This window comes from Theobroma cacao, chromosome 1 (assembly GCF_053813885.1).
Source record: "Theobroma cacao isolate CCN51 chromosome 1, ASM5381388v1, whole genome shotgun sequence".
In the NCBI taxonomy this organism is placed as follows: domain Eukaryota; kingdom Viridiplantae; phylum Streptophyta; class Magnoliopsida; order Malvales; family Malvaceae; genus Theobroma; species Theobroma cacao.
The window spans coordinates 4,270,378-4,294,964 of record NC_142639.1 but is presented as its reverse complement, the minus strand read 5'-3'; the positions used below and the strand labels follow the sequence as shown (position 1 = coordinate 4,294,964).

Sequence of the window (24,587 nt, the reverse complement as noted above, 5' to 3'; positions counted from 1 at the left end):
CTATGTAAAACAATTTGAAAAGATCAAATGAAATCAATGCAAATTTTAGGTTTATAAGGTTTTTCTTTCGTTTGCCATATGCTAGAAAATATATTCTGGGTCATAAAATTCATTTTAAATTTGAAATTTCAGCATTAAGGATTATGTCTATTTTGACTAATTATTAGAAATTCTTATCTAATTTAATTTAAATTTATATTAAATATGTAAAATGTATAAATAAAAATAATAAATATAGCAAATTTAATCTTTCGATACTAAAATTAAAATGTTGCATTGGTTAGTAGACACATAACATAAGCTATTCACACACAATTATTTCTTTTTTATATGTGTATTATAGTTATTACTATCATTGAGAAACATAAAGAAAAGAATATTAGAAAAAAATTTTAAATATAATTTATATCCCAATAATCGGCAGAGGCGGCTGAGAAATTCTACAATCCAAAAGCGCTCAAAACAGTATACTAATATAAGTTGATTGACTATGTAGCATGACACTTTGTCAGGTTGTGTTTTTTCCTCCTTCCACAGAATAATTAAGTTTGTCAACATCACAAAAGTCAAATTGCTTCACAGGCAAGAATTTTCGATAGGTCAAAAATCTACATCAACCGGTCCCATGGCCACGGGAAAATATCCCGACGTGGTTTTTTTAGTACAAGGCAAGGTAATACTAATAAAGAAAAAAAGGAAGAAGTGTTCAAATAAAATTATATGTACATTTTTCTGTGGCATTTTTATTTTGATATTTTAAACTTGGGAAAGAAAATTTCTAATTCAAGCTTCTCAACTAAAATGTACATACACTTATCATTAAAAACGTGGTCCGATGTTTTCTCTAACTAAAACTAATTAAGAGCAAAGCACATATAACCGCTGAGGTGTTTCCATGGTAAACAAAGCACATTGTTCAGACTAAGCCCTGTCCCATAGCGATGAAGGGAATCATGTCTAATAATAACCAGCTTCAGAGCTCGAGTAATTTAGTACAAGTCCCTTAGAAACGAATGAGATAGGAGGTACATGAAAGGTAGGAACAGGCATCTTCGTAGGAAGAGTTGGGATGGCTGTCTCCAAATTCAGAACTTGAATTGCTTGCCTGATTGAGGGTCTTGAACGGCTATCAGGGTGAGCACACCATAGTCCAGTAATCATCGAACACTCCACTTGTTTTTCATCAAAATCCTGTTTCAACTTGCCATCAACAGCCAAAAGAAGCTTTCCTTCCCCATAAAGATCCCAAACCCACTCCACCAATCCTGTTTCAGTTGCTTCTCTAAGATCAGCTGACTTTCTGCCGGTAGCAATTTCTAACAGTACCACGCCGAAGCTAAATACATCTGACACTTTACTTGCCCTTCCTGTGCTTATATACTCTGGAGCCAAGTAACCTAGAGTTCCGGCCAACCCAGTCGTCTTGGGACCTAGCTCATGGCTCACAAGCCTAGCCAATCCAAAGTCACCTAGTTTGACATTGAAACTAGAGTCCAGCATGACATTGCTGGATTTGATGTCCCGATGCACAACACATTGCTCCCACTCCTCGTGAAGATAGAAAATTGCAGATGCCAATCCAAGGGATATTCTATACCTGACAGGCCAAGTAAGGGGAATTCTCTGTCCAAAAAGGTGGTAATCAAGGCTACCATTTGGCATGAACTCATAGACAAGTAATAACTCACGCCTCTCATGACACCAACCGATTAGTTGCACTAGATTCCGATGTCTTAACTGGCTAATGACCTTCACTTCAGTTGCATATTCCTTTTTCCCTTGTTTAGACCCTCTTGAAATCTTTTTCACCGCAATTGCGATGTCTAAATCAATAAGGTAACCCCTATAAACCGCACCAAACCCTCCTTCACCCAACTTTCTCCCTTCTGAGAAGTTATTGGTAGCAGAGACAAGGTCCTTGAAAGAAAACCTCCAAGGTCCCGCTCCTCTTTCAAGTTCATTATTTATTGAGGCTAAGTTTGTTGTCTCTGCAGTTTTCCTTTTCCCCTGCTGCCACCGCCACCAAATGATAAATGCTATAACTGTCCCAGCTATCAGAACACTAACAGGAACCGCAGAGGCTACTAATATGTTGATCCTTCTTGCAGTCCTTCCATCAGTTCCCACTTCTTCCAAACTTGAATGGAATTCCCACGATTTAAGTATATGTCTCTCCACATACTTACCTGTAGCAGCGGAAAAACCAATCATGACCCTCTCAGGTAGAACCCTCCTTAGATCAATTTGAAGGGAAATGTTTGAATTTTCTCGTGGATTGGTGGTTGTGAAATAGCTCCAAGACACACTCAAATTCTTAGTAGTAGAATTGTAAGTAATGAACACATTTGCAGTATCTTTACTATGAAAGCTAGCATTCCATGGAGTGTAGACGGCTGAAGCAATAGAGTTGTTGTTGATCCCCACATGACCATCAATTCCATAAGGATCCCATTCAGGATTTTCAAAGGAATCGAACTCTACCGAAACAATTTGGTTGCTAGGTGAATCACTAGTTGTAGTGTTATATAGTCCCAAAAAGCCTCCAGCTGAATTTGGTGGGATTTGAGATCCAACAGGAGAAAGAAAGAAGCAAAGCCCATGGCCATAAATAGGATCATTTTGGACGTTGATTTCAAAGGAGAAGTGAGTAGTGAAGTCAGAGAGCCTACCGGTTTCAGAATCCCAGAGCAACACACTGTCTGCATATGTGGCCCATCCAACTCGGTTTATATAATTGACAAGGTTAAACTCGACAGTCCCAACAGCCAGTTTTGCATCACCCTGATAAATAATGCTGCTCAGCGTAGGGTCAAACCGGGATATTTTGAAGCTAACTGAATCAGCATAGGGAAGAAGAGAAAGAAAGGAAAATAAGCAGAGAAAATTAACTGAGTTAGAGAACCTGGTAGCCATGTCAAGGCGAGGAAAGAGAAAAGGTAGCACAGCTCGGTGTGTCATATATGTTTATTTTTTTGAACAGCTTGGGTGTGTCGTATGATAGCATCTATGCGAGCCATCTAAAGATGCTGAGGGGTCAAATTTCAACAGCCGACTGTAGAGATGGACCGTTGAAATGATGATACAACTAAAGCAAAAACAGTTCATGAAGTCAGGCCATAAAATATTCTTTTTCTACGACTATCATCCCTCACCAAAAATTGAAATTTCGTTCAAAGACGTAACTGAACTACAGAACTCAGAAAACGTGATAATTATTTTCGCCCATACTAATACATACAATTGAATTGGAGAAAATTATGAGAAATAATTTTTTTTAATAAAAATATTTTTAAAATAATTATTAAAATAAATTTAATTATTTTTAATTATATTTAGTTATAATTTGATAAAAATATTTCAAATAAATTAAATCATTCATAACAATTTTTCTTTATTTGCGTTTTTTATTTCTCTTTCTTACCATTCAGCTCTCTCTAATTTTATCGATTTTTCTCTTCGATATTAATTTGCTATGCTCTCGATTTCTCTCTCCCACGCTTTCAGATTTTTCTCTTTTACGTTTTTAAGACATCAAGTGATGGTTTTAATGCGCTTAGAGTAGGTGGCTATTTAGAGAATTTGATTTTTAAGTATTTTGGATAAAACTAAAACAATAGAAATGATCATAGATGTTTAGAATAGCTTTTAATTTGATCAATTCGGGACCTAGACACAAAAATTCAAGAATTTGAAATTTATAAACCTAAGTTTTCAAAAGAAATTTTTTTCAATTTTTAGTCGAAATAAGTGTTTCAGATAAGTAAATTTATGTATTGATTTATGAAAACATATTAAAAACACTTTAATCGGTGTAAAATTATCCAAAAACCAAAAAGAAATTAAGAGAGTTGAGAGGATTTGAAGTTTTGGTTCATACGTAACAATATTTTAGGCATTAAATTGTAACAAAATGTTTTTAAATATAGCGTGTAATAGCAATATTTTTTCAACATAACGTGTAGCAACAATATTTTTTCAACATGACATGTAACATGTTTTTATATATGATGTATAACAATAATATTTTTTTTCAATATAACGTGTAACAACCTTTTTTAACTATGACGTATAACATGTTTTTATATATAACGTGTAACAACAATATTTCTTTTTCAACATGATGTGTAACAATTTTTTTTAACCATGACGTGTAATTTTATTAAGGGTAATTTTATCTAACTTGATTAAAAACAGTTAAAATTGTAAAGAGAGTTATATTTGAAAACATCTTATTTTTAAGTGTTATTTTAAAAAATACCCCATTGAATTATCATCTAAGTATGTTGGAGACAGATAATTAACTAGAGTAAAATTAATAACCTAGCAGGAGAAAAAAATAAAAAAAAATACTCATCAAGTCGTTGTACTCATATATTTTGCTCAATTTAATTTTTGAATTCAAAATCGAAGTCATTTAGTCTCTTGATTTTGAAATTATTTAAATTTAGTCCTCTCTTCTAACAGCATCTAATTTTGTCATTAAATGAGATGACGTCAATGCTGACGTGGTACATTTTGATGGCATATGTACCAACATGATAATGTGACAAGTCACGTGATATTGACATAATGATATACCAATGCGACATGACACTGACATATTGACGTGTTGATGTCACTTGACAGATAAAAAAAAATTTCAAAACAAATTATTGTCATATTGTAGGGGTTAAATTGAACAAAAATATATAGTATAGAGAATAAATAAAACAAAATTGAGATGGTAAGGGACTAAATTAAAAAATACAAATCTTTAAGTAGATGATAAATATAATTATTGATAAACCAAATATTTAAGTGTAAAAGAAGATTTTTAGTGTTAAAAAATATATAAATATTTTATTATTTGATTATTTGATTTTAAAATATATACTTTAATTTATCTTATTTGCAAAAATTAAGTTTGAATTATCTTTCTATAAAAAAAAATTTGAAAAAATTTTCATATCTAAAGCCAAATTTATATAAATAACTTGCATTATGTTGAAATAAAATAATATAAAAAGATTAAATAAATTCTTTTTTTCTATTTATAATAGTATAAAAATTTGAAATTTATTTGATTTAATTTTTAACTTGAACTGAACTCAAAATTAGCGAAATAAGTTAATTTAGTTACAACTTTCACAATTTATAAATACCCATTCTTTTGGGTATGAAATTAACCAAAAAGAAAAAATTAAATCAACCTATTTTGTTAATTTGAGTTCAACTCAAGTTAAAAATTAAATCAAATAAATTTTAAATTTTATACTATTATAAATAGAAGAAAAGAAGAATTTATTTAGTCTTTTTATATTATTTTATTCCAACATAATGCAAGTTATGCATTTAAATTTAGCTTTAAGCATGAAATTTTTTTAGAATTTTTTTTTTATACAAAGAGAATTCAAACTTAACTTTTTCAAAGAAAAAAAATTGAATGTATATATTTTAAAATCAAATAATTAAGTAAGAATATATATATATATATATATATTTTTTAACACCATAAATCTTTACACTTAAATATTTGGCTTATTAATGGTATAACTATCATCTATCTAAATATTTGTATTTTTTAATTTTTTTTCAATTTAGTTCTTTAACATTTTAATTTTGTTCAATTTAATCCCTATATTATATATTATTGTTCAATTTAGTCACTATGACGTGGCAAAAAATTTTTTTTTAATTTTTAAAATTTTTTTTGATCTGCCACGTGGCATAGACATGTTAACATGTTAGTGCTACGTTAGCATGTTAGTGGCATGTGGCACTACCACATCATCACGTGACATGTCAAGTCGTCATGTTGATATCACATTATCAAAATGTGTCACATCAACATTGACGTCATCTCATTTAACAACAAAATTGGATACCGTTAAGGAGAGAGACTAAATTGAAATGATTTTCAAAATTAAGATATTAAATTGCTTCAATTTTAAGTATAAGGACTAAACTCAAAATTAAACAAAATGTATGAATATAGAAACTTGATAGGTATTTTGACAAAGAAAAATCCTGAAGCCATTATTTATTCATCTGATGTAACAGATTTGGCCTTTATTAACTTACAATAAGAAAATTTAATTGAAATTGTGCTAGAATGAAAAATTATTCTCTAGTTGACTTAGTAATAGGAAAATGTTAGATACCAAGGGATTTCCTTTCTTTCTTTCACTGTGTTTTTTATTTTTTATTTTTTTAGGCGAGGGGTTGGGGGGCGGGGGGCCGAGGGAGGAGCACCTAGATTTAAATTCAAATCCTAGGGCAAATCATTTAGTCAATTACCATGTAGCACCTTGTATTTTGATACGGTGGCTAATAAAGTTTACGAATATCAATTAAAGTTGATTACTGAGTTAAAAGGGTAATTCAGAAGTGAACCTGTGAAATCTCGACCTCTATAAACACGTAACTAAAAGTAGATGCGATAATGTGGACCAAGGGTAATTTCGTAATTTCTCTTGGTAGGCTTCTATGAGTGGGTTTTTTTATGCTATTAAGGTCTAAATAGGCCTAAGAAATGAATAAATGATGTTTATGATGGTAAATAAAATGAGGAAATTAAAAATAATGATAATTTTCACGGTAGGGGCAAAATGGTCATTTTACATCTTGGGTCTAAATTTTTACGTGTTCATGAACCTGAGTATTTCTGAACTATTATGGATTTTGTCTCATTGTCAAAAGAGTAAAAAGATTGCACAAAGGATAGGAAGAAGACAAAATGACCTTATTAAGGGCATTTTGGTAATTACGTGAGAAAATGGATAAATATAAGGCATAAATATCCAAGTTTCTAGCAACTTCTTCAAATTTCTAGCAGATTCTTCAAGCTTCCAGCAACTTTTTCTTCTTCCTCACCCATCCAATGCCATTTTTCATTCCACCTCCACGAAAATCAAAATTTTCATGTGATTTTTCCTTGTTTTCTTTTTATTTCTTTTCTTTTCCTAATCCTTCCTTCTCCTAACTTCTTGGGCACTGAATTTGTAGCTTCTAACCCCAATTTTCAGCACATCTAAACCCTAGGAGAGAGAGAGAGAAAAATCTCTCCTTGTTTCTTATATTTTCTATTTCTACTTCACTTTCAACAACACTTGGATTTTTGGCTTCAAATCTTCATTTTCAAGATTGAAATGTATATATTTCCAACTTTTGGAATTTTTGAATTTATGGTTATATTTTCATATTTATTCTCTAATTTTTTCAAATTATTTTTCTTAGAAAGATTAGGTTTTTGGTTGATCTTCATGCCTCCAAGCTCCTCCAAGTAACGAAATTTAAATTGGAGTAGTTGGCCAAATGGGTTTGTGAATTAGACTAGAAACTTAGGTTAAATGTTAGGTTAGAGGGTAGATTGCCTATTGTAAATTCATTAGAATTATTAGATTTAATTTACAACTTAATTGAGATTATTATGGTTTATTGATAAATATAGGTTTTAATGGTATTTCGAGATTACTTGGATTAGGACCTTGTTGGTGCTAGTTTTGTCAGGTGAGTGAACTGCATTTCAAAATCATTTTGGGAATGTGACTGTTTTGTACAAAACATTTGAATGATTTTATACAACTTTATCTTAAAACAAGTGCCTTGGGAACAAGCTTTTGCTAAATGGTTTTATGTTATGATATGTGGTTATTATTGATTCATGCACCATTTTATTATGATGATATATATATATGTTGTGCATGATAGTTGATATTGTGTATGATGACTATAACTGTGTGTGTGCACGATGTGGGGGGATGCACATGCCGGTGATGATGGTGGTGTGGGAGATGGATGATGATAGTGCCCGTGTACACGACATGAGGGGATGTACATGATGGCACTGATTGTGCACGATGTGAGGGGATGCACATGATGGTGCCAGCTATGTGCACGATGTGGGGGGATGTACATGAGCCGGGTGTGATTATGCTGATATTGGTGTTATCTATGCATTTATATATATACATCTATGTTTATGAAATCAAAGTTCATAAGTATGGTATATGGTTTTGTATATGTGAATCTTTCATGTTGAACTTTGAAAGTTGCTAAGTATTGTTAAATTGGTGTTCATTGTAACAAGGAATTTGGCTGTAGCGAAATGGATTCTCGCTGCCGCCAGAAACTCTCGATGGTGGTGCAGTGCTGTCATTTTGACAGCAATTTTGACCACCTTTCGATCAGAATTGGACAAAGTGGTAAACACTAAAGTCGTAGCCCTGCCTCTTAGCTTTCTAATGAGATAACAAGCATGTCAATTGGACCCATGTAGTGGAAGATAGGCTTGAAAAACTGAATCATATGCAAACCAAGAATGCCTTTTGCTGTAGCGAGAAACGTATTGTCATGTTGCTACCTTGCTCGGGTTCCGATATAATTTCCTTCACTCCCTTATCTTCATGATTGAGCATGGGTCTTTGTAATATTAAGAGTCCACTGATCAATTTCCAAAACAAGGGGGTTTAAGAAAGAAATTAAACCAAATTGCATTGTTTTCAAAACAAATGCATCATTATTCCAAATTCTTCCTATTGATTGTTTGTTCCCTTCTTATGTTCACTCACTGAGTTTTATACTAACGTTTTTAAAATTCATATTTTCAGATTTGGAGTTAGTTGGAACTTAGTTTGAGTCGCACATATATACTCGTCTTCTTAGTAGGTACTATGACATCTCAGTAGCTGCACCTTTACTATGATAACTCCGTTGGAAGTCTAGAGTCCTTTTCGTTGAACATATGTACCTTGATGTAAATTGTTAAGATATATATATCTTAAGCAATAGACTTTGATGTTGATTAATGTTGCCACTACAAGATGGCACGAATGACATTATTTTGAATTATAAATGTGAACATATGGTTTTGATGGAAAAGTATTGAAATACTTGTTGATAAGAATTATGAAATATGACTGTAAGAACGAGTGATGAAATCGATGAATGGAGTCACATAAATAGACTTGTTTGGGCTTAATGAGCTATGCCCATTGGGCTCATGCGCTGATTATGGTCAAAAAATTTAGGCTGTGACATACCATGCACTGGAAGGACGATTGAATTGACATTTTCTTTCTAATTATAATTTTATAAGGCTGCCCAAGCATTTTTTTCTACTCCATCTGTTGGACTAATCAATCTGATCATAGCAAAGGTTTATCCTTTCTTCTCATGTTCCCTTGTGCATCACGGATCAAAAGGCAGTATGCCCATTTGTCTATTCTCAGAAACTGTCTCCGACGATTTCCAACTCAGTGGTTTCAACTAGTCAATGTCTTGTCTTAATAGCTACAGAAATAATCTTTAACTTGTAAAGATGAAATTCTCTTACAATATTAACAATCATAGTACGGTATGTTTAACAGCTCCAAGCAATGTGAACTGATATATCCAACAACTTAATTTTGATAACTTTTAATCCAATTTTGTCCGATTGGGTTTAGCATATAAGCCAAACTAGTTAGAGACTGGCTGTGTCTGCCTAGAGAGGATGTATATGTTAGATATTAATCCCTGAGTTTAGACAACCATCTAATTGATTAATTAACTTTTAAGTTAGTTGCTTTTAATTAGAATTCACATCAATGCAGCTAGTTGAGACAACTGGCTATAATAAATTGGCAGCAACCGCTAATTAGCCTACAACTCAATTAGACCCTTAAAAATAGTTGATGACGCGTTTGGGCATATCCTTTATATATATATATAGATAGATAGATACATTGAATAATAAGCAAAGTCCATAACTTCTCCTTTTCCTTTCTAATCCAACAATGGCTTCCTTACTGCCATTAACCTCCAAACCTTCCATTAAACCCTGCAGCATCTCTAGAATTATTCTCATGTCGGCCCCTCCAATCACCATCACCGTCCTCCTTTGCTCATTCAAAATGCCTATGGCATTTATGTTCTATCCACAAACACCTATGATCCAACTAAACAATCTTCTTGTTTCAAATTTCCAAGTCTCGAACTCAAATTTGGCAGCCACTTGGTTGGCCAACCTCACAATATATAACCCAAACATAGCCTTGGAAGTACAAATGGATCAAATTGAAGCTTCCATTCTTTATAAACACGACAATGCTCTCTCCTTAACTTCCATGGACAATTTCAAGTTGGGTTTCAGGGAGAGAAAAGATGTGTACGTGAAGTTTGTGACGACCAGGAACGAAGGTGATCAGCCAATTGTGGAATATCCACTGTTGAGGGTGATTGAAAAGGATAGGAGACAAGGAAGGGTGAGCTTTCGAATGAGATTCAATGCAATGACTACGTATGAGATTGGTTGGCTTGGTTGGAGGACAAGGCCAGTGATTATGAATCCCTATAGTATAGATTTGGATGTTGTTAGATATGGAAGAAGAGGCACTGCAAGCACCATTATTGGTGATTCCCCCATGGATGGTTCTTTGCTTATGATGGTTACTGATTGAATTCAATTTTTCGTCCACTTGTATTTGATAAAAGAGCAGCTACGATATATAGATAGATAAATCATCATTGCAATATCAAACAAGTTACTTTCTATATTTATCTGTCTTATCATCGAGACAATTTTTCATTAATTGTATAGAAGATTGTTCTTTATGAATTATGGGAATTTCTGTACAAATTTTTTTGGCCATCATTGTGTAAACAAAGTGACAGAACTTAAATTTGAAGCATAGATTGAGTTATGGATTAAAGGTTACAATTGTGAAGACTATAGAAATAATCATTTGTTTGTTTCTAATTTTCTCAACAGTTTTATAGTGACAAAGGAAATTTTGAGTGATATCCCAATTTAATTCTGGCTAGTTGGATTGTCAAACTTCGGTGGCATTCTAATTAAAATAAAATAATTGTTGTATAAATTATTTTTCTTTTTCTCAATATAACTCTCTCTCCTTACTCACTAGTATTTAATTTTATGTACATTGTTTGACTTTTAACCTAATAGCTGGGATGTTTAAAGAGCTAAAGACGCTACACTCACATCTATCAATGTTTGTGGAATTTATAACATGTAGGCAATTAGAATTTTTCTTTCTTGTTTGACTTTGATCCTAATTTCTTAGTTTCAGCTTTGATTTATTTTTTAAAAAATATTATTACATGATAAACTATACACACACACATATTTTTTATCATGCAATCATTTTTTTAAAAAATAAATCAAAGCTGAAACTAAGAAACAAGGATCAAAGTCAAACAAGAAAGCAAAAATTCTGACTGTCTCCCCCTGAAGAGGCCTCAGAGTTGAGTCCAACACAGGAAACTGGCCCAAAATCAAGAAATGGAATAGCAAATGAGAAACAAATCAATCTACAACATACAGTAGAACTGTATCGAGGAGGTCCTGTGTTGACACCTGTACGGGACATGGTTGGTATTGTTTAATCTGCTTTGGTTGTTTTGGAGTTTTCGGACATGGTATTCAAATTGTTTTGAGTGTTTTAGATATTGAGTTTTGGGTTGAAATAAAATGTTGGGGGTGCTTTGGGGATTTTGAGTTTTTGTCAAGTTTTTTGGGTATTTTCTCCTTTTATTCTTCCAAAATTTTCTTCTCACTTAATTGTTCTGCTTTCTCTTCTTTTTACTTCATTTGCTGTTTTGTCTTTCGCTCTCTACTGTTGGTTCTTTCTTCTTTTCTGTGTTGGATTTGTTTTCTTTCAGTTAGTTTTTGTCATTTTCTTTGTTTAATTCGTTGTATACATCTGACTATTTCTATGTTTACTAGGGATTGATTGTTCTTATTGGATGATGCTATGTTGTGTTTTGTTTTTGCTCTTATTTTTTCCTTTTTATTTTTGCTTTACTGTTTCAATAGTCCATTTGCGACACAAATGCTTCATGAAATGCAAAACCTTGGCTTGCTGAAATTGAGTGAATGGTTCCTAACATGAACGTTCTCTTTTTTGTTATATGTGAATCAATTCCCGACTGAGGTTTTACTTTTTGTAAATTCTCTGGAATTCGCTACTTGGCCCTAAAAAGAAAGAAAAAGAATATTACAAATGTTGAGAGGATTCGCTTACTTTATCTTTTATATTCAGAGACCACGTTCTTTGTTCAATTTTTCTTTTTGTTGACGGCAGTCATTGCATAAAATGCGCCATTCAAATTTTACTTCTGTTTAGTACTGTTTTATTTCTGTTGTCATTAATGCAATAGTTTTTTTTTTTTTTTGAGAAATAATGCAATAGTTTATTTCTGATATATTTTCTAATCTTAATATTAATTTCATCAAATTTAATAGCTGCTTAGCCTTGAATTCATGTGTCAAATTTTTTGTAAGTGAACATGTCTCACTTAATACACTATTGGAGTAAAATGCTTTGTATATAATTATTATCAAATGGCACTATATATTTACATGTTCATTAAATACAAGATTTGTCAATATCAATTTCAATTTACTTAAAAAATTACCTGTTTTACCGAGCGTATCGTTGTGGTTACATTTTAGTATTTCAGATAAATTTCTCTATTTCTATTAAAATATTTTAATTCATCTATAAATATGAATATGCGTCACTTTTTTGTTATATAAATATATGATAAATAAATAAATAAATATATTTGAGTATATAATTTCGAATTTTTGAAATAAAATAAATTTATATGTGACGTTTATAAATAGCACAAAACTCTGGAACTCATTAGTATGATATATCTATAAATATATGAGTTTACAAGTTGAAGCAGATCATGTGGGCTTGAAGCATCAAAAGAAGGCAGATCTCCCTCTCCTCCTTTCAAAGAAGAAAAAGCGAAATCTTCTTTTCTTGGGTGGAGAAACTGTTTGAGAGTTATGATACAGTTCATGTGCATCGATTTCTTATTTATTTTATGTCTCACTCTTTAAAAAATTTGAGTAATTTCCAATGGTGGGATGACTCAGAAAAGCGACATTTCCATTTGTTGGGATGATAAATTAATGGGAAATTGTTCTCCATAACAACTTTTTCCTTGGTCTATGTTCATATATCATTTGTTGATGATTGACACCTGGCTAAGCTCGTTTTAAGCTACCATTAAATTAATCTAAATCTCGGATTTAGCTCTCCTTAATCTAAGGACCCCCTAGCCTAGCCTTGGTTCAGTTTCGGGCAAAGATCGAATCTTATTGGTCCAACAAATCCCACTCACATGGGCATTAACCAATGGCAAATTGTGTTTAGTGTCAGGCAGTCACCAAACCATTATTATAATTATCTATTTAGCATGGACTTGGCCCCCTCGCTAAACGCCCAATTGTAAACTTAATTAATCATAGTTAAAGTATTCTAAAATTTGTTTTAAAATTTGATAGAGTGATAATAATAATAGTGAAACCTAGCTACATGTCCATTGTGATGAAATGTGCTTTTCCCTTAACCAAGTTTGCAATATGGTGGATAAGGGTGTACGGGATGTTTCCCATTGCCTGAAGCCGATGCAAGCGTGCCGAAACCTCCCTCGGTTGGTGGATGGTGAATTAATTTTAGGCTTTCACATGTGTGTCAGTATTTGTATTTTCCAAAAATAATATTGGTACACATTGTACCCGCTTTATGATTTAATCAATGCACTATTAATTATATATATGATCAAGTTAAGGGTTTGGTTAACCCGTATTTTTAAATATTGATTAAACTAATTAAAAGAAAAATATAATTGTAACAACATTTGCTAAGATGATATTTATAAAAATAGCTTATAATTAATGTATTATTTCTTCGTAAATTTGAGAATGGTGAGAACCTTTTAAAGCAACCTTGTCGTGGATCCAAAAAAGGAAGCTATGCATTAATTTTTTCACCTCAAAATGGGCAAGTTATTGTTTGCATATTGTTTGCTAACCATGTTTGGCATCTAAGTATAAACGCATTAGGTGTATTTGGGTTAGAAGAGGCAACCAAATCATAGAAGAGATTTGTCCACATACGTAAACTATTAAAATAAACACATATAAGCATTTTCTATTGAAATTAAAGCCAAGCTTTCGACAAAGACCTTGATAAAATAACATACAATAGTATTTAAATAAAAAAAAGTTTAAACTTTTTAAGTCATCATTGACTCGTTTTATGTATAAGTTCTTTCTTTTTTCTTTTTTTAATGGAAGTAAACAAAAAGTTCTTCGCCAAGTGTAATTACATCAAGAAATTAACTTTCAAGAAAATTATATCAATATTGTTTTGATATGGAAGGAGGAAGTTGCAAGTTCATCCTCTCTAGATCACAAGGTTCACGTTGAATTGAATTTATTGAATTTGGATATGATGAAATCAATTAAAGAATAAAAACCTTTTTGCTACCTTTAGCATTTTAATATCACCAATACTAGCTATGGTTGTGCAAACTAAAGGTACGATTGTGTAGGCTAAAGAATACCTACATGTTAAGCCTAACAATTTCAACATTTATAAGGAAAAAAAAAAATTAAAGAAACCCCTAGAATCTTTTGTTTATAGTTGGATGTGAAGTTTTTAAAGAAATTTTAAAGATATGTTTAGTGGTCTCCTTTTGTGTCAATGAAAAGAAAGAGAATTATTCTTAAACAAAAGACAATTTCTTAATCCCATAAGATGCATTTTTGTACACTTAAAAATGGTAGGTCGCAGTTTCAAACTTCTAATTAATTTTGGGTAAAGGTTTTGCCTGGAACCAACATTGAAATGAAACAGGACCTACCAACCAAGAATAAAGCTTGCTACAACCAAGAAAAAAATATATATGAGGCCTTCTATATTTGGATTGAAGAAAATTGGTTTCCCTATCCATATTTGGAAACTTTACAAGAAAAGAATGAATCCCCTCTCCAACTCCAACGCTCTGTCTGACATGTGGAAATAATCCCATATCCTACAGTTGTACTTTCTGATATATGGCAAAAACTTTATCACATATATGAAAAAGATCTCAAAAAAAAGTGGTCAACAGTAATGTAAATTGGCTACATTAGCATAGGGTTCATCATAAAATATTCAAACATGGCTACAGCTTTGGGTTAAGAGTTACTGTTGATAAACTCAACCTGGGTCCTGGGACATACTAACATTATCAGAGGCAACAAACCAATAAAAAATAGTTGAAAACGGAAGATTAAACTATTATTTACTGGTATTCCCACCTGTCAGTGACTTATAAGTGCGACGGAGCCATAAAAATACAGGAATTCTGTACAGTCTAAATAATATGCCCTAAAAAGTATTGCACTGTTCCAAGTCCAAACCATATTCGTAGTAAGCAGTTTAAACCTCAATGAGCAAATTCCCCATTAATCTCCTCAATATGCAGCTCTAGTTTCACCACAAAAGCCACTTTTTTCACTTATAAAACTCTTGATGACCACCTTAACCACTAGCTGATTATTTCCGAAAGCGGTCCATTGGCTTAACCCTGTAAGCTTTTTCCTTCTACTCTTCTGAATAAGCTAAGAATCTTTGGTTTTCATTCACTAAGATTGCCCTTAACTCTTTCACTCCTTTTAATTTGTCTTTGTTGCACTATTAGGAACCCTAGAACAACAAGGAGAAAGGATGGGGAGAGGGAAGATTGTTATTCGAAGGATCGATAATTCTACAAGTAGGCAAGTAACCTTCTCAAAGAGAAGAAAGGGGTTGATTAAGAAGGCGAAAGAGCTCGCAATTCTATGTGATGCAGAAGTTGGTCTTGTGATCTTCTCCAGCACTGGGAAGCTCTATGAATTTGCAAGCACCAGGTTTGATATCAGTTTGTTATAGATTTTTCTTTATAATCCACATTTTATATATTGGCATTAAGGAGAAAAAAGAAAACTCACCCTTGAATTTCGATCATTTGTTGTAAGAATAACAACCATAAAAAAAAAAACCTAAGTTACTCATGTTATCATAGTTTAATGTGCTTCCTTCTTTCTATTAATCTTAGGCTTAATTTCTGCTTTCTAACCTTTGCAATAAAAAAATGTTGCATTTTAAGCTTATATTTTTCTCGCGACTGCCAATACTATTTAACACGCAAATTAATTATTTTTGTGACACTATTGTTGATTCTTTTATATATATATGTATGATTAAACATTCTTCATTTGCTTTACCAACATTTATGTCAATTAACGGTGTTATACAGTCGAGGTTTGCCGTGCAAGATATTGCATGGCATCCAATTAAGAAAGGCAAGGTTTCTTCGTGTCTGATCTGCTGTAAAAATAAAGCCAAGCATAACAAAGCTCTGGGATATGCAACTATGCATCTTATCTTATGTCCTAAATGATGAACAAGTAATTATATCACTGAAATAAATTCTAGTGAACCTGATATATTATTCAAGTATAGCCAAAGTCTTAGAACTCACTCCCTAGGAATATCAAAAGATTAGGAAAGATACAATTTTTGCAAGCTTTACCTATCAGGAATGTTAATGGGGTTTGAACTTAAATATAGAACGTTTAGTGACTTGATTTTTAGTTAACTCAATAATTGCAAAATATATCATGGGAGGGAAATAGATAGAGTTACTGTGTGTGTATGTGTATATATATATGATGATGATGATGATGATGATAAATCATAGACTGAAAATACATGTCATAGCTCATTTTCTTATCCTTAATGAATCTCATAATTACTTTCTTTTCTTGAGAATTAGCCCCCAAATAAATCTCTGTTTTGGACTAGGGTAATGTTATTTTCTATGACTACTCATAAATTATATTGGGGTAATAAATAAGAAATTGGCATTAATTATTTGACACTTTAATATTTCTTGCGAATGCCTTTCAAAAAAAAAAAATACTTCTTGTGAATGAAACTACCTTTGTGATAAAGTTAAGGTTAAAAAAAAAAAAACCTAAGATCTATGTCTAGGTGACCTACAATTTTCTCTCCTTTTTCAATCCTATAAGTCTTGTCTTAGAAATAATTTTCAAATTATAAACATGATTATAAAAGTTTAGGTTAAGTACTATTTTAATGTTGGACAAGCAACGTGTTGCAGTTTTCCTAGACTTTAGTAAAATTGGGAGCAGAATCTAGGGAGTAGCAAGTTTGGTTGTGAGGAATTACTCAAAAGTGAGAATTTATGTATCTTGAAATTGTAAAAACAATTTTCATTTCCAAAGAGCCCGCTCACAAGGAACAAGTGTAGGGGCATTTCCCTTGAGAAAATAATTAAGGGTGTGAAGCAGGAATCAGCTGGCTAGATATGAAGAATAATGGAGTATCAGATGAATGATTTGATTAGGAGTTTCAGCAATAATGCAAAGGTAGCCGTACTGTATGTTTGACAAATTATAGTAAGTTCGGTAGGCCAGTGAGGAAAAAAGAATAGTAAGTGCTTCTCTATGAAGAATGCACTATTAGTAAGGGATTTGGATTCAATTTTGGTGTGCTCCAAAGACGATAGCAATGGTAGAAGGAGCATGATGAACACTGAGTCACCGACAATAAAAAGGTGGAAATGGACCATTACCAAATAAACAATATACATATAACCCCTTAATGAGTTAGCGGATGAACTAGATACAGACTTTGGGTTCATGGTTTCGATTGAAGGGTCTTATCTTTTACCTAATTCTCCCCAGTTTTTGTTGATTTGATATGTTGATACTTTCTTCCTTCTTTCTGACAGGGAAAACAAATATTTAAACTAATGCATCTTCAACCACACTAAACAAATAGTAATTAGACGAAGTTGTATATATATAACAATATAGAGCATTTAGCTTTATCCAACGGGGTATTTGTTTTCTTTTTCTTGATTATTTTCCTTTAAAAGGAGGAAGCAATTTTGCTACACTTTTAAGATACTTCTCAAACCAGACCTGTCTCTAATCACCAATTTGAGTTAAACTAAGATATGGTACAAACTTTATGATACGATATACGTCTATTATGTATATATAGACACCACATTTTCTGCACCCGTTTTCCATTTCAAAAGAAATTCCCCACTTCATGAGTTCTTTTCCTGTGCTGCTGCTGTTTCTTTTATTTCAACTTGTTAACACTGTTATCTTTTGACTATATCTCTGCGTTTTCTTGTACCAAGTCAGTAAAATTCTTTCCATGATCTTATTGCTAGAAAGATTATATATCCAAAGATATTACTTAATTATGCTGTTGATTTCATATTTTGCATCAATTCCCATTGCATGCTGGCATTGAAGTCAAAATTATACAGCTAGCTTTAGTTGAAGTTTTATGTGATTTACGTCTATATCTCAACACAGTCATAAAGCTGCTTGTTTAATTCCAATTTCTTACAAAAACTTTATAATTCTACATCCTAATCCAATCCTTTTTATCAATGTATGATGACATGCATATGACTTCCCACTAAGGCGATCACCATTATGTTTTCCTTATAAGAAACAAAAAGTATTGATTCTTTAAAACTTTCCCTCCTCAAGAAAATGATTGTTGAACTAAATTGCTTAGCAGCCAATGATTTTGGCATGGCATGTTGGGTTCATTGCATCACACTCTTAGCTTTTAAAATTAATTTATAGCCAACTTCCACAACTTGAGATCAAAATGCTAGTTTGATTCAACTTTTTTCGTAGTGTACCCTGCTCCCTTTTAAAGTTCAATGCTCCCACGAGAGAAAGAATATTATAAATAGATATCCAACTTGTATTTTACTTTTAGCATTTCTTAATTTATAGTTATCTATATTATAAGAACCATATTAAGCAAAGCATTAGGTATCAACTATTCATTTAGGTCACCTCAAATGACCTCAAAAGGGAAAGTTCACATAGAAAACTAATTTAAAGAACCAAGCATTTGATTCATGTTAAAGGTATTTTATAGCCACTAAGCGAAGGGTAAATCTCACTTTATCTTCCTCAAGTTTCGTTGTTTTTTTTTTTGTATTGGTATCTCTTCTCATGGAATTAATCAGATCAATGAATGACACTATATATAGCTAAGATTATATATATATTATGGTTTAAATGAAATGAATTACTTTTTCATGATTTCAATTTTCTAAAGTTATTTATGCCAATCATGCATATTTGTGTGTGTATTCTCATTTGCAACCAATTATATACAATTTTGTTTTGCCCTTTATTTAATACTCTTTGGAAAATTCTGTCATTTTGTTTTTTTAACATTTATTCAATTATTTTATTGCGACAATTTTGATAATTTCATCCTTAGCTTACATTCAAAATTTATATATTATATATTGAAAAAAAAGTTTGATGTTTAATCATTGAGTACAACTTATTGCGAATAGCAAAACTTTAATGTAGTAAAATTAACTGAAAACTTTAAGTAGAGCTAACACTTACTAGAGTACAACACATATTTCATCTATGTGTCTTTCTTTTTTTTTTTTTTGATAGGCATCTATGGGACTTAATAACTGATATAAGAAAGAAATAAAATATTTTCTTATATTTAATATGTAAATGGGATATGCGAGTAAATGAGTTAGTGTAATTAAAACTTAGCCTGGGCTGTTGTATATATAAAGGAAATGTTAGTGTTGGCATTGGTTACGGTGATATTTAAGTAAGGAAATATTGCAATTATCTCGTCTCCTCTTAAATTTGGTGAAAATAATGCATTAAATACAAAAATCTTTCTTAAAATGGTATTTTAACTATCCTTAATCAGTGTTTACACAAAAACCTTTCTTAAAATAGTTTTTTAACTATACTTAATCCAATTTTATATATCCTCTAGCTTGTTAGTAGAACCTTGATTTTAGGACTAATTAAAACCAGAAAATCCAAGTTTTGTAGCAATTAAGCACATTGAGAAATTTCTCATGTAATCAGAAGTAAAAAATAGATAAAAACCCATGCACAGTAAGGGAAATATATCAAGTAATAACTGACATTTCAGAATTACTGAAAAGAACTGCTTTTTCCTGCGATGATGCTATCATAATCAGTTGACATTTCATACTGCTGCATCTAGATGAAACAGATACAATTGTGCAAGCCCCTGATTATTCTATTTACTTTTACCAGCATGAAATCAGTTATTGAACGATATAACAGCTTGAAAGAGGAACATCAACAATTGTTGAATCCATCATTAGAGGTGAAGGTAAAGTTCTCACCACTTTTTTTCTGTATAAATGAGAATTGGTATGCTAAAGTTGGTTTTTGTTTACATACATGCTATGGAGGAAAAAGAAAAAAAAAATGGTAAAGATTAATGGTGCATATGCTATTTCATTCACTCATTAATGTTTAATATCTTAAGGTGAAATGTTACACATAACTAGAATAAATTTGTGTCATATGTTACCTAAATTTATGGGAAATTGTGTCCAAAAGATTTTATTTGCCATAATATATATATATATATATTTATATACATACTACTTGCACTTGTGCGGTGGGTAATGCACTATGCTATATCTTATTGTCAAGAAAAATAACAGCATATGATAGCAATGAATATTCTAAAAGAACATATGTTTATACATATAATCATAGTCTATTGGCAGTCTAATATTAACCAAAGTAAAAACTGCAGCAAGCGAAAGAATCCAAGGTTTCAAAAGTCACCTTTCCTAGAGAAAAATTCATCTTTCTAGTGGTAAAGTGAACAGCTGATCATCTCTAATTGTAAACAAATGACTTCCCTGGTCCTGCACCAAACTAGAACAGTCAGCCAACAAGAACAGCAGGCATATGTAAGGGCAACTTTATGACCAGTATTAAATATAAATTTTGAGGAAAAGCACCTTTTAGAAAGCCCAGGTACACTACAAACCCTAGTTTAGATGAGCTCCAAGTCCAAGCAAGTCGACTTAAGTAAACTATACTATCAAAAATTCCCAGCAGAATGCAAACCGCAACAGTTCATTAGGAGTCTCCTTGAGAAATATATTTTTGACTAATAAAAAGCACCAATCAAGTGATCATATTTCACTGACATAAACCTGTCATGCTGGCAATAATGTAACTAATTCAGGTATGAACCAATTGATTTCATATTTTTGAATAGTAGGATCCCATTACAAATATATAAACAAATAAAATCACATTAATTATGAATAACCTTCAATCAACCCAAAAACTAAAATGAAAACCGTAGAAAAGCTATATATTATTGTATTAATCTATTTCCAATCAGATTGTGTGATGATGAAGCCTCTCTAAAAGCTAAGGAAACAATCTTATTACTCTCATATCATCAATTTTCGCAATATGTTATTAAAAAGCACTTTGCTTACTTTCCTGTGAGAATGAAGCAAATAAATTTCTTATGTTCCAAGTAAACTAACATTTGCTGTTTTTACTTGCCAGTTTTGGCAAAGAGAGGCTGCAATCTTGAGGCAACAACTACAGAATTTGCAGGAGAACCATCGGTACATTTTTGTCTCTGAGCTTAAAATTCCATAACATTTTTGTTTAAGATATTTCTTATCCTGAAACTAAATTTTAAATGAAAAAAATTAGCCACAGAAGCAGGCTCTGTTATCTTTTCCAATGCTTTCAGTTTTTCAGGCATAAGACATAAAAATTGTATAAAGAAGAGAAAAGTAGTATTGCAATACTAGAAAACATCAATTAATATTCCAGAAATGATGAAGAAAACATGCAAGAACACAGAATACCTATGGGAGAAAGAAGAAATATACATCCATATTGCTGATATTTGAAATGTTGAAATGATTTAGCATACCACAGGTAATTAATAATTCAGTGTACATGGAATATAGGGGCCAAAGAAGGAAACAAAAACAGCAAGTAAGAAACAAGTAACAATAAAGAAAAAACAATAGAAATTCTAGAAGGCATTGCAAAAGCTGAACTTAGCAAGACCAGTGGCACAATGCCTCACAGCTTCAGAATTGTCCCATAAAAGGCACACACGACAACTCAAGCCACCATCTAATGTGTTCCTTGCACCCTCGTCAACTAGTGCCGGTTACTTGCCTTGAGTAGTCTGATATGAGTAATTTGGATGCTTGAGACTGTATAGAAACCTTCTTGTATATTTCTTCTGTAATGGCTGGTTTTTGTAAGCCATCTCGGTTCTGACCATAACAGAAAGTCAGATCCTTTTGTAAGTTACAGGGATTCACTGAATTGATCAGTGAAACTCCTTACTTCTTCAAAAAAAAAAAAAAAAACCCTTGCTGGTTAACCATGGAACAAAGTCAATAACCATAGAATTCAACATATACATGCTCTTACCCTAGATCAAGACCTTAGGCAGCTTATGCTCTACACCATGGAATAAATTTCTAAACACCTTAAACAGTGTCCCATTGCATCTCCATTTCACCTGTATATTAACTTCTCATATCTTCAGATATTTAAGAGGGTCTCATGCCCTAGTCTTACCATGGAAAAGTTCCTGACAAAGATAAACCAGGAGATACACAACTCCCAACTTGCATTTGCCACATCTATGTAATGGAAGCATACCTTGTTGAAAAATTACAGCCAAACTAACTTGAAATAAATCATAATAGCAAAACTGCCCTCTTAAGCAAAAACCCCCTTGCCGCCAGCCCAAACCTTTTTTTCTGTTGTCCTTGAAGACCTCAAAGCCTCTGTTATATATCCATGTTCTCACTTCCCCAAAATATGACCTGCTAAGTATCTCTAAGTAGCTGCTTCCTCAACATAAGAATTTCTATTCAATCATTTCAAAGTGGAGTGAGTCCTAATGATAATGTCAATGGAACAACAACAAAGCAAAGGTTTTTTATGCTTAAGTTGCTAAATATGATTCAGCTTCTCTTTAAGCAATAAACTATATGGAAATAATAGTTCACAATTCATCAAATTACATCCATAAGGTTCACAATTTGTCAAAATACCCATCAGAACTGTGAGGTAACTACAATCATAAACCAATCTTTGCCTGTATAGGCTCTCCGCCTCCAACAAAGATGGATCTGTGACATCGAAAGAGCATGATAATGTTGGTTAATTATGTACTAACCTATAACCGGACTTCAGACCTCCTACAGAGAGGTTGCCATTCAACAGGTTCAAACATTTCAGATAACCATTTTCCATAACCATAAAGCTAGTTTCAGACAGCTAACAAGAGGAACAAAAAATTACCGCCCAGATCCTTTATCCATCTCAGAGTCTGTTTGGTCAAAGACCTGGACTCAGAAAAGATAAAGGGACAAATCACCAATCAACAATGAAAGTAGCAAACTAATGCCCAAATTTCGCCAGATCTTTACAGCCACTGATAAACAAGCACTGCATACAGCATCTTGCACTGAAGTTCAAGAAACCGTTATGAAAAAAACCACATTACCAGATCTAATAAAGATGTGACTCTATTATATTTTACATATGGATGTGAGACCTAATTCATAAAATCTGGTGATTGACCAACACATATGATCTGATAAAGCAGGCAACTGATGGGTGAACAGCTTCATGGTTTGAGTGTTGAAGACCTGCAGAATCTAGAGAACCAACTGGAGATGAGTTTGAGGGGTGTTCGTATGAAAAAGGTCAGATCTCCAGAATTTATACATAATCTCATGGCAGTCAATTTGAAGCATATGCATGAAACTTGACATGCTTTAGCTTTAACTTTTGCAGGAACGGATATTAACTGACGAAATACAGGAATTGAGCCAAAGGGTCTTTCAACAATCAAGCTTGCTGTGTTTTGTTAAATTGTTCTATATAGAATCACTTCAATTGTTATACTTACAATGTGCTTGCACTTTTGTCAGGGGAATATCATACATCAGGAGAATGTGGAACTGTACAAGAAAGTAAATCTTATGCGCAAAGAAAACATGGAATTATACAAGAAGGTATTCCATTTTATTGATGATACAAACTTTAGACAAATACAAGAATACTAACTAAAGAGAATAACATCCTCTAAAACTACATAATATCAAATTAACAATGGCAATGAGTTAATAAATGTTGCTTCATGTCTCAGGTTTATGGAACAAGGAATGTAAATACATCAGATGGAAATGCCTTAACTTCATATTGTTTTGACTCTGGAGAGGGTTCACATGTCCCCGTTCATCTTCAACTAAGCCAACCTGAGCCACAAAATTATGACACACCAAATAGATCTAAGGATTAAAGGTAAACGCAGTTTTTATATCAAATAGAAATCTTTTCATGTCAACATCAATCTAAGTATATTCCATGAAACTGCAGAAGCCGAGGAAAGAAGGTTGTGAGGAATTCAGACTCATGTTACTTCATCCTCAACAAACCTCAAGTCTATAAGAAAATTATTCTTGGAGAGATGATCTAGATAAAGTATAATCCGTGCAATGACCAGTCTGACATTGTTTGTGGCAGTACAATGAAATCACTAAAGTTATCAGAGGACGAGGAATCCATGTACGTGCAAATCAAAAATTTAAATAAAATATTGTTTGCACAAAACTATCTCCTCCATAAAAACAAAAAATTAACCATTTTTAATGAGATCTAGGTCTTCTGATACTGTGTTCATGAAATATATCACATTCGAATGATTAACAAGTATTAGAGAGATTGAATAACATGAGATCCCTTTGTTTGACACGTTTCTACAAACTGGAATGAAAACTTATTTTGGAAGAAAAGGGGGAGGGATTAAAAATATATCCGGTTACCTCTAGAGTGAACAAAGAAGGGAAAGGGCAGAAAGAAGCTTCATTGCTTGATATTTTTCACCTTTTGCATGATA

The 24,587-nt window shown here is 32.3% G+C and overlaps 2 protein-coding genes across 2 annotated transcripts; one reads left to right on the top strand and one right to left on the bottom strand.

Annotated features, from left to right (window-relative positions):
* Positions 1 to 762: 762 nt before the first annotated feature.
* On the bottom strand, positions 763 to 2,973 carry LOC18611415 (L-type lectin-domain containing receptor kinase IX.1-like). The gene has a single exon (XM_007047654.3). It carries the CDS (start codon positions 2,956 to 2,958, stop codon positions 958 to 960), a length of 2,001 nt encoding a protein of 666 aa, XP_007047716.3. The 5' UTR covers positions 2,959 to 2,973; the 3' UTR covers positions 763 to 957.
* A 12,189-nt stretch (positions 2,974 to 15,162) lies between these two features.
* On the top strand, positions 15,163 to 24,446 carry LOC18611413 (MADS-box transcription factor 23). Its single transcript, XM_088806095.1, has 9 exons — positions 15,163 to 15,353; positions 15,466 to 15,673; positions 19,919 to 19,997; positions 21,209 to 21,270; positions 23,292 to 23,391; positions 23,483 to 23,524; positions 23,620 to 23,703; positions 23,838 to 23,992; positions 24,068 to 24,446. The coding sequence occupies exons 2-8, from the start codon at positions 15,492 to 15,494 to the stop codon at positions 23,988 to 23,990; spliced, it is 702 nt and encodes a 233-aa protein (XP_088662221.1). The 5' UTR covers positions 15,163 to 15,353; positions 15,466 to 15,491; the 3' UTR covers positions 23,991 to 23,992; positions 24,068 to 24,446.
* The last annotated feature ends 141 nt before the right edge of the window (positions 24,447 to 24,587 follow it).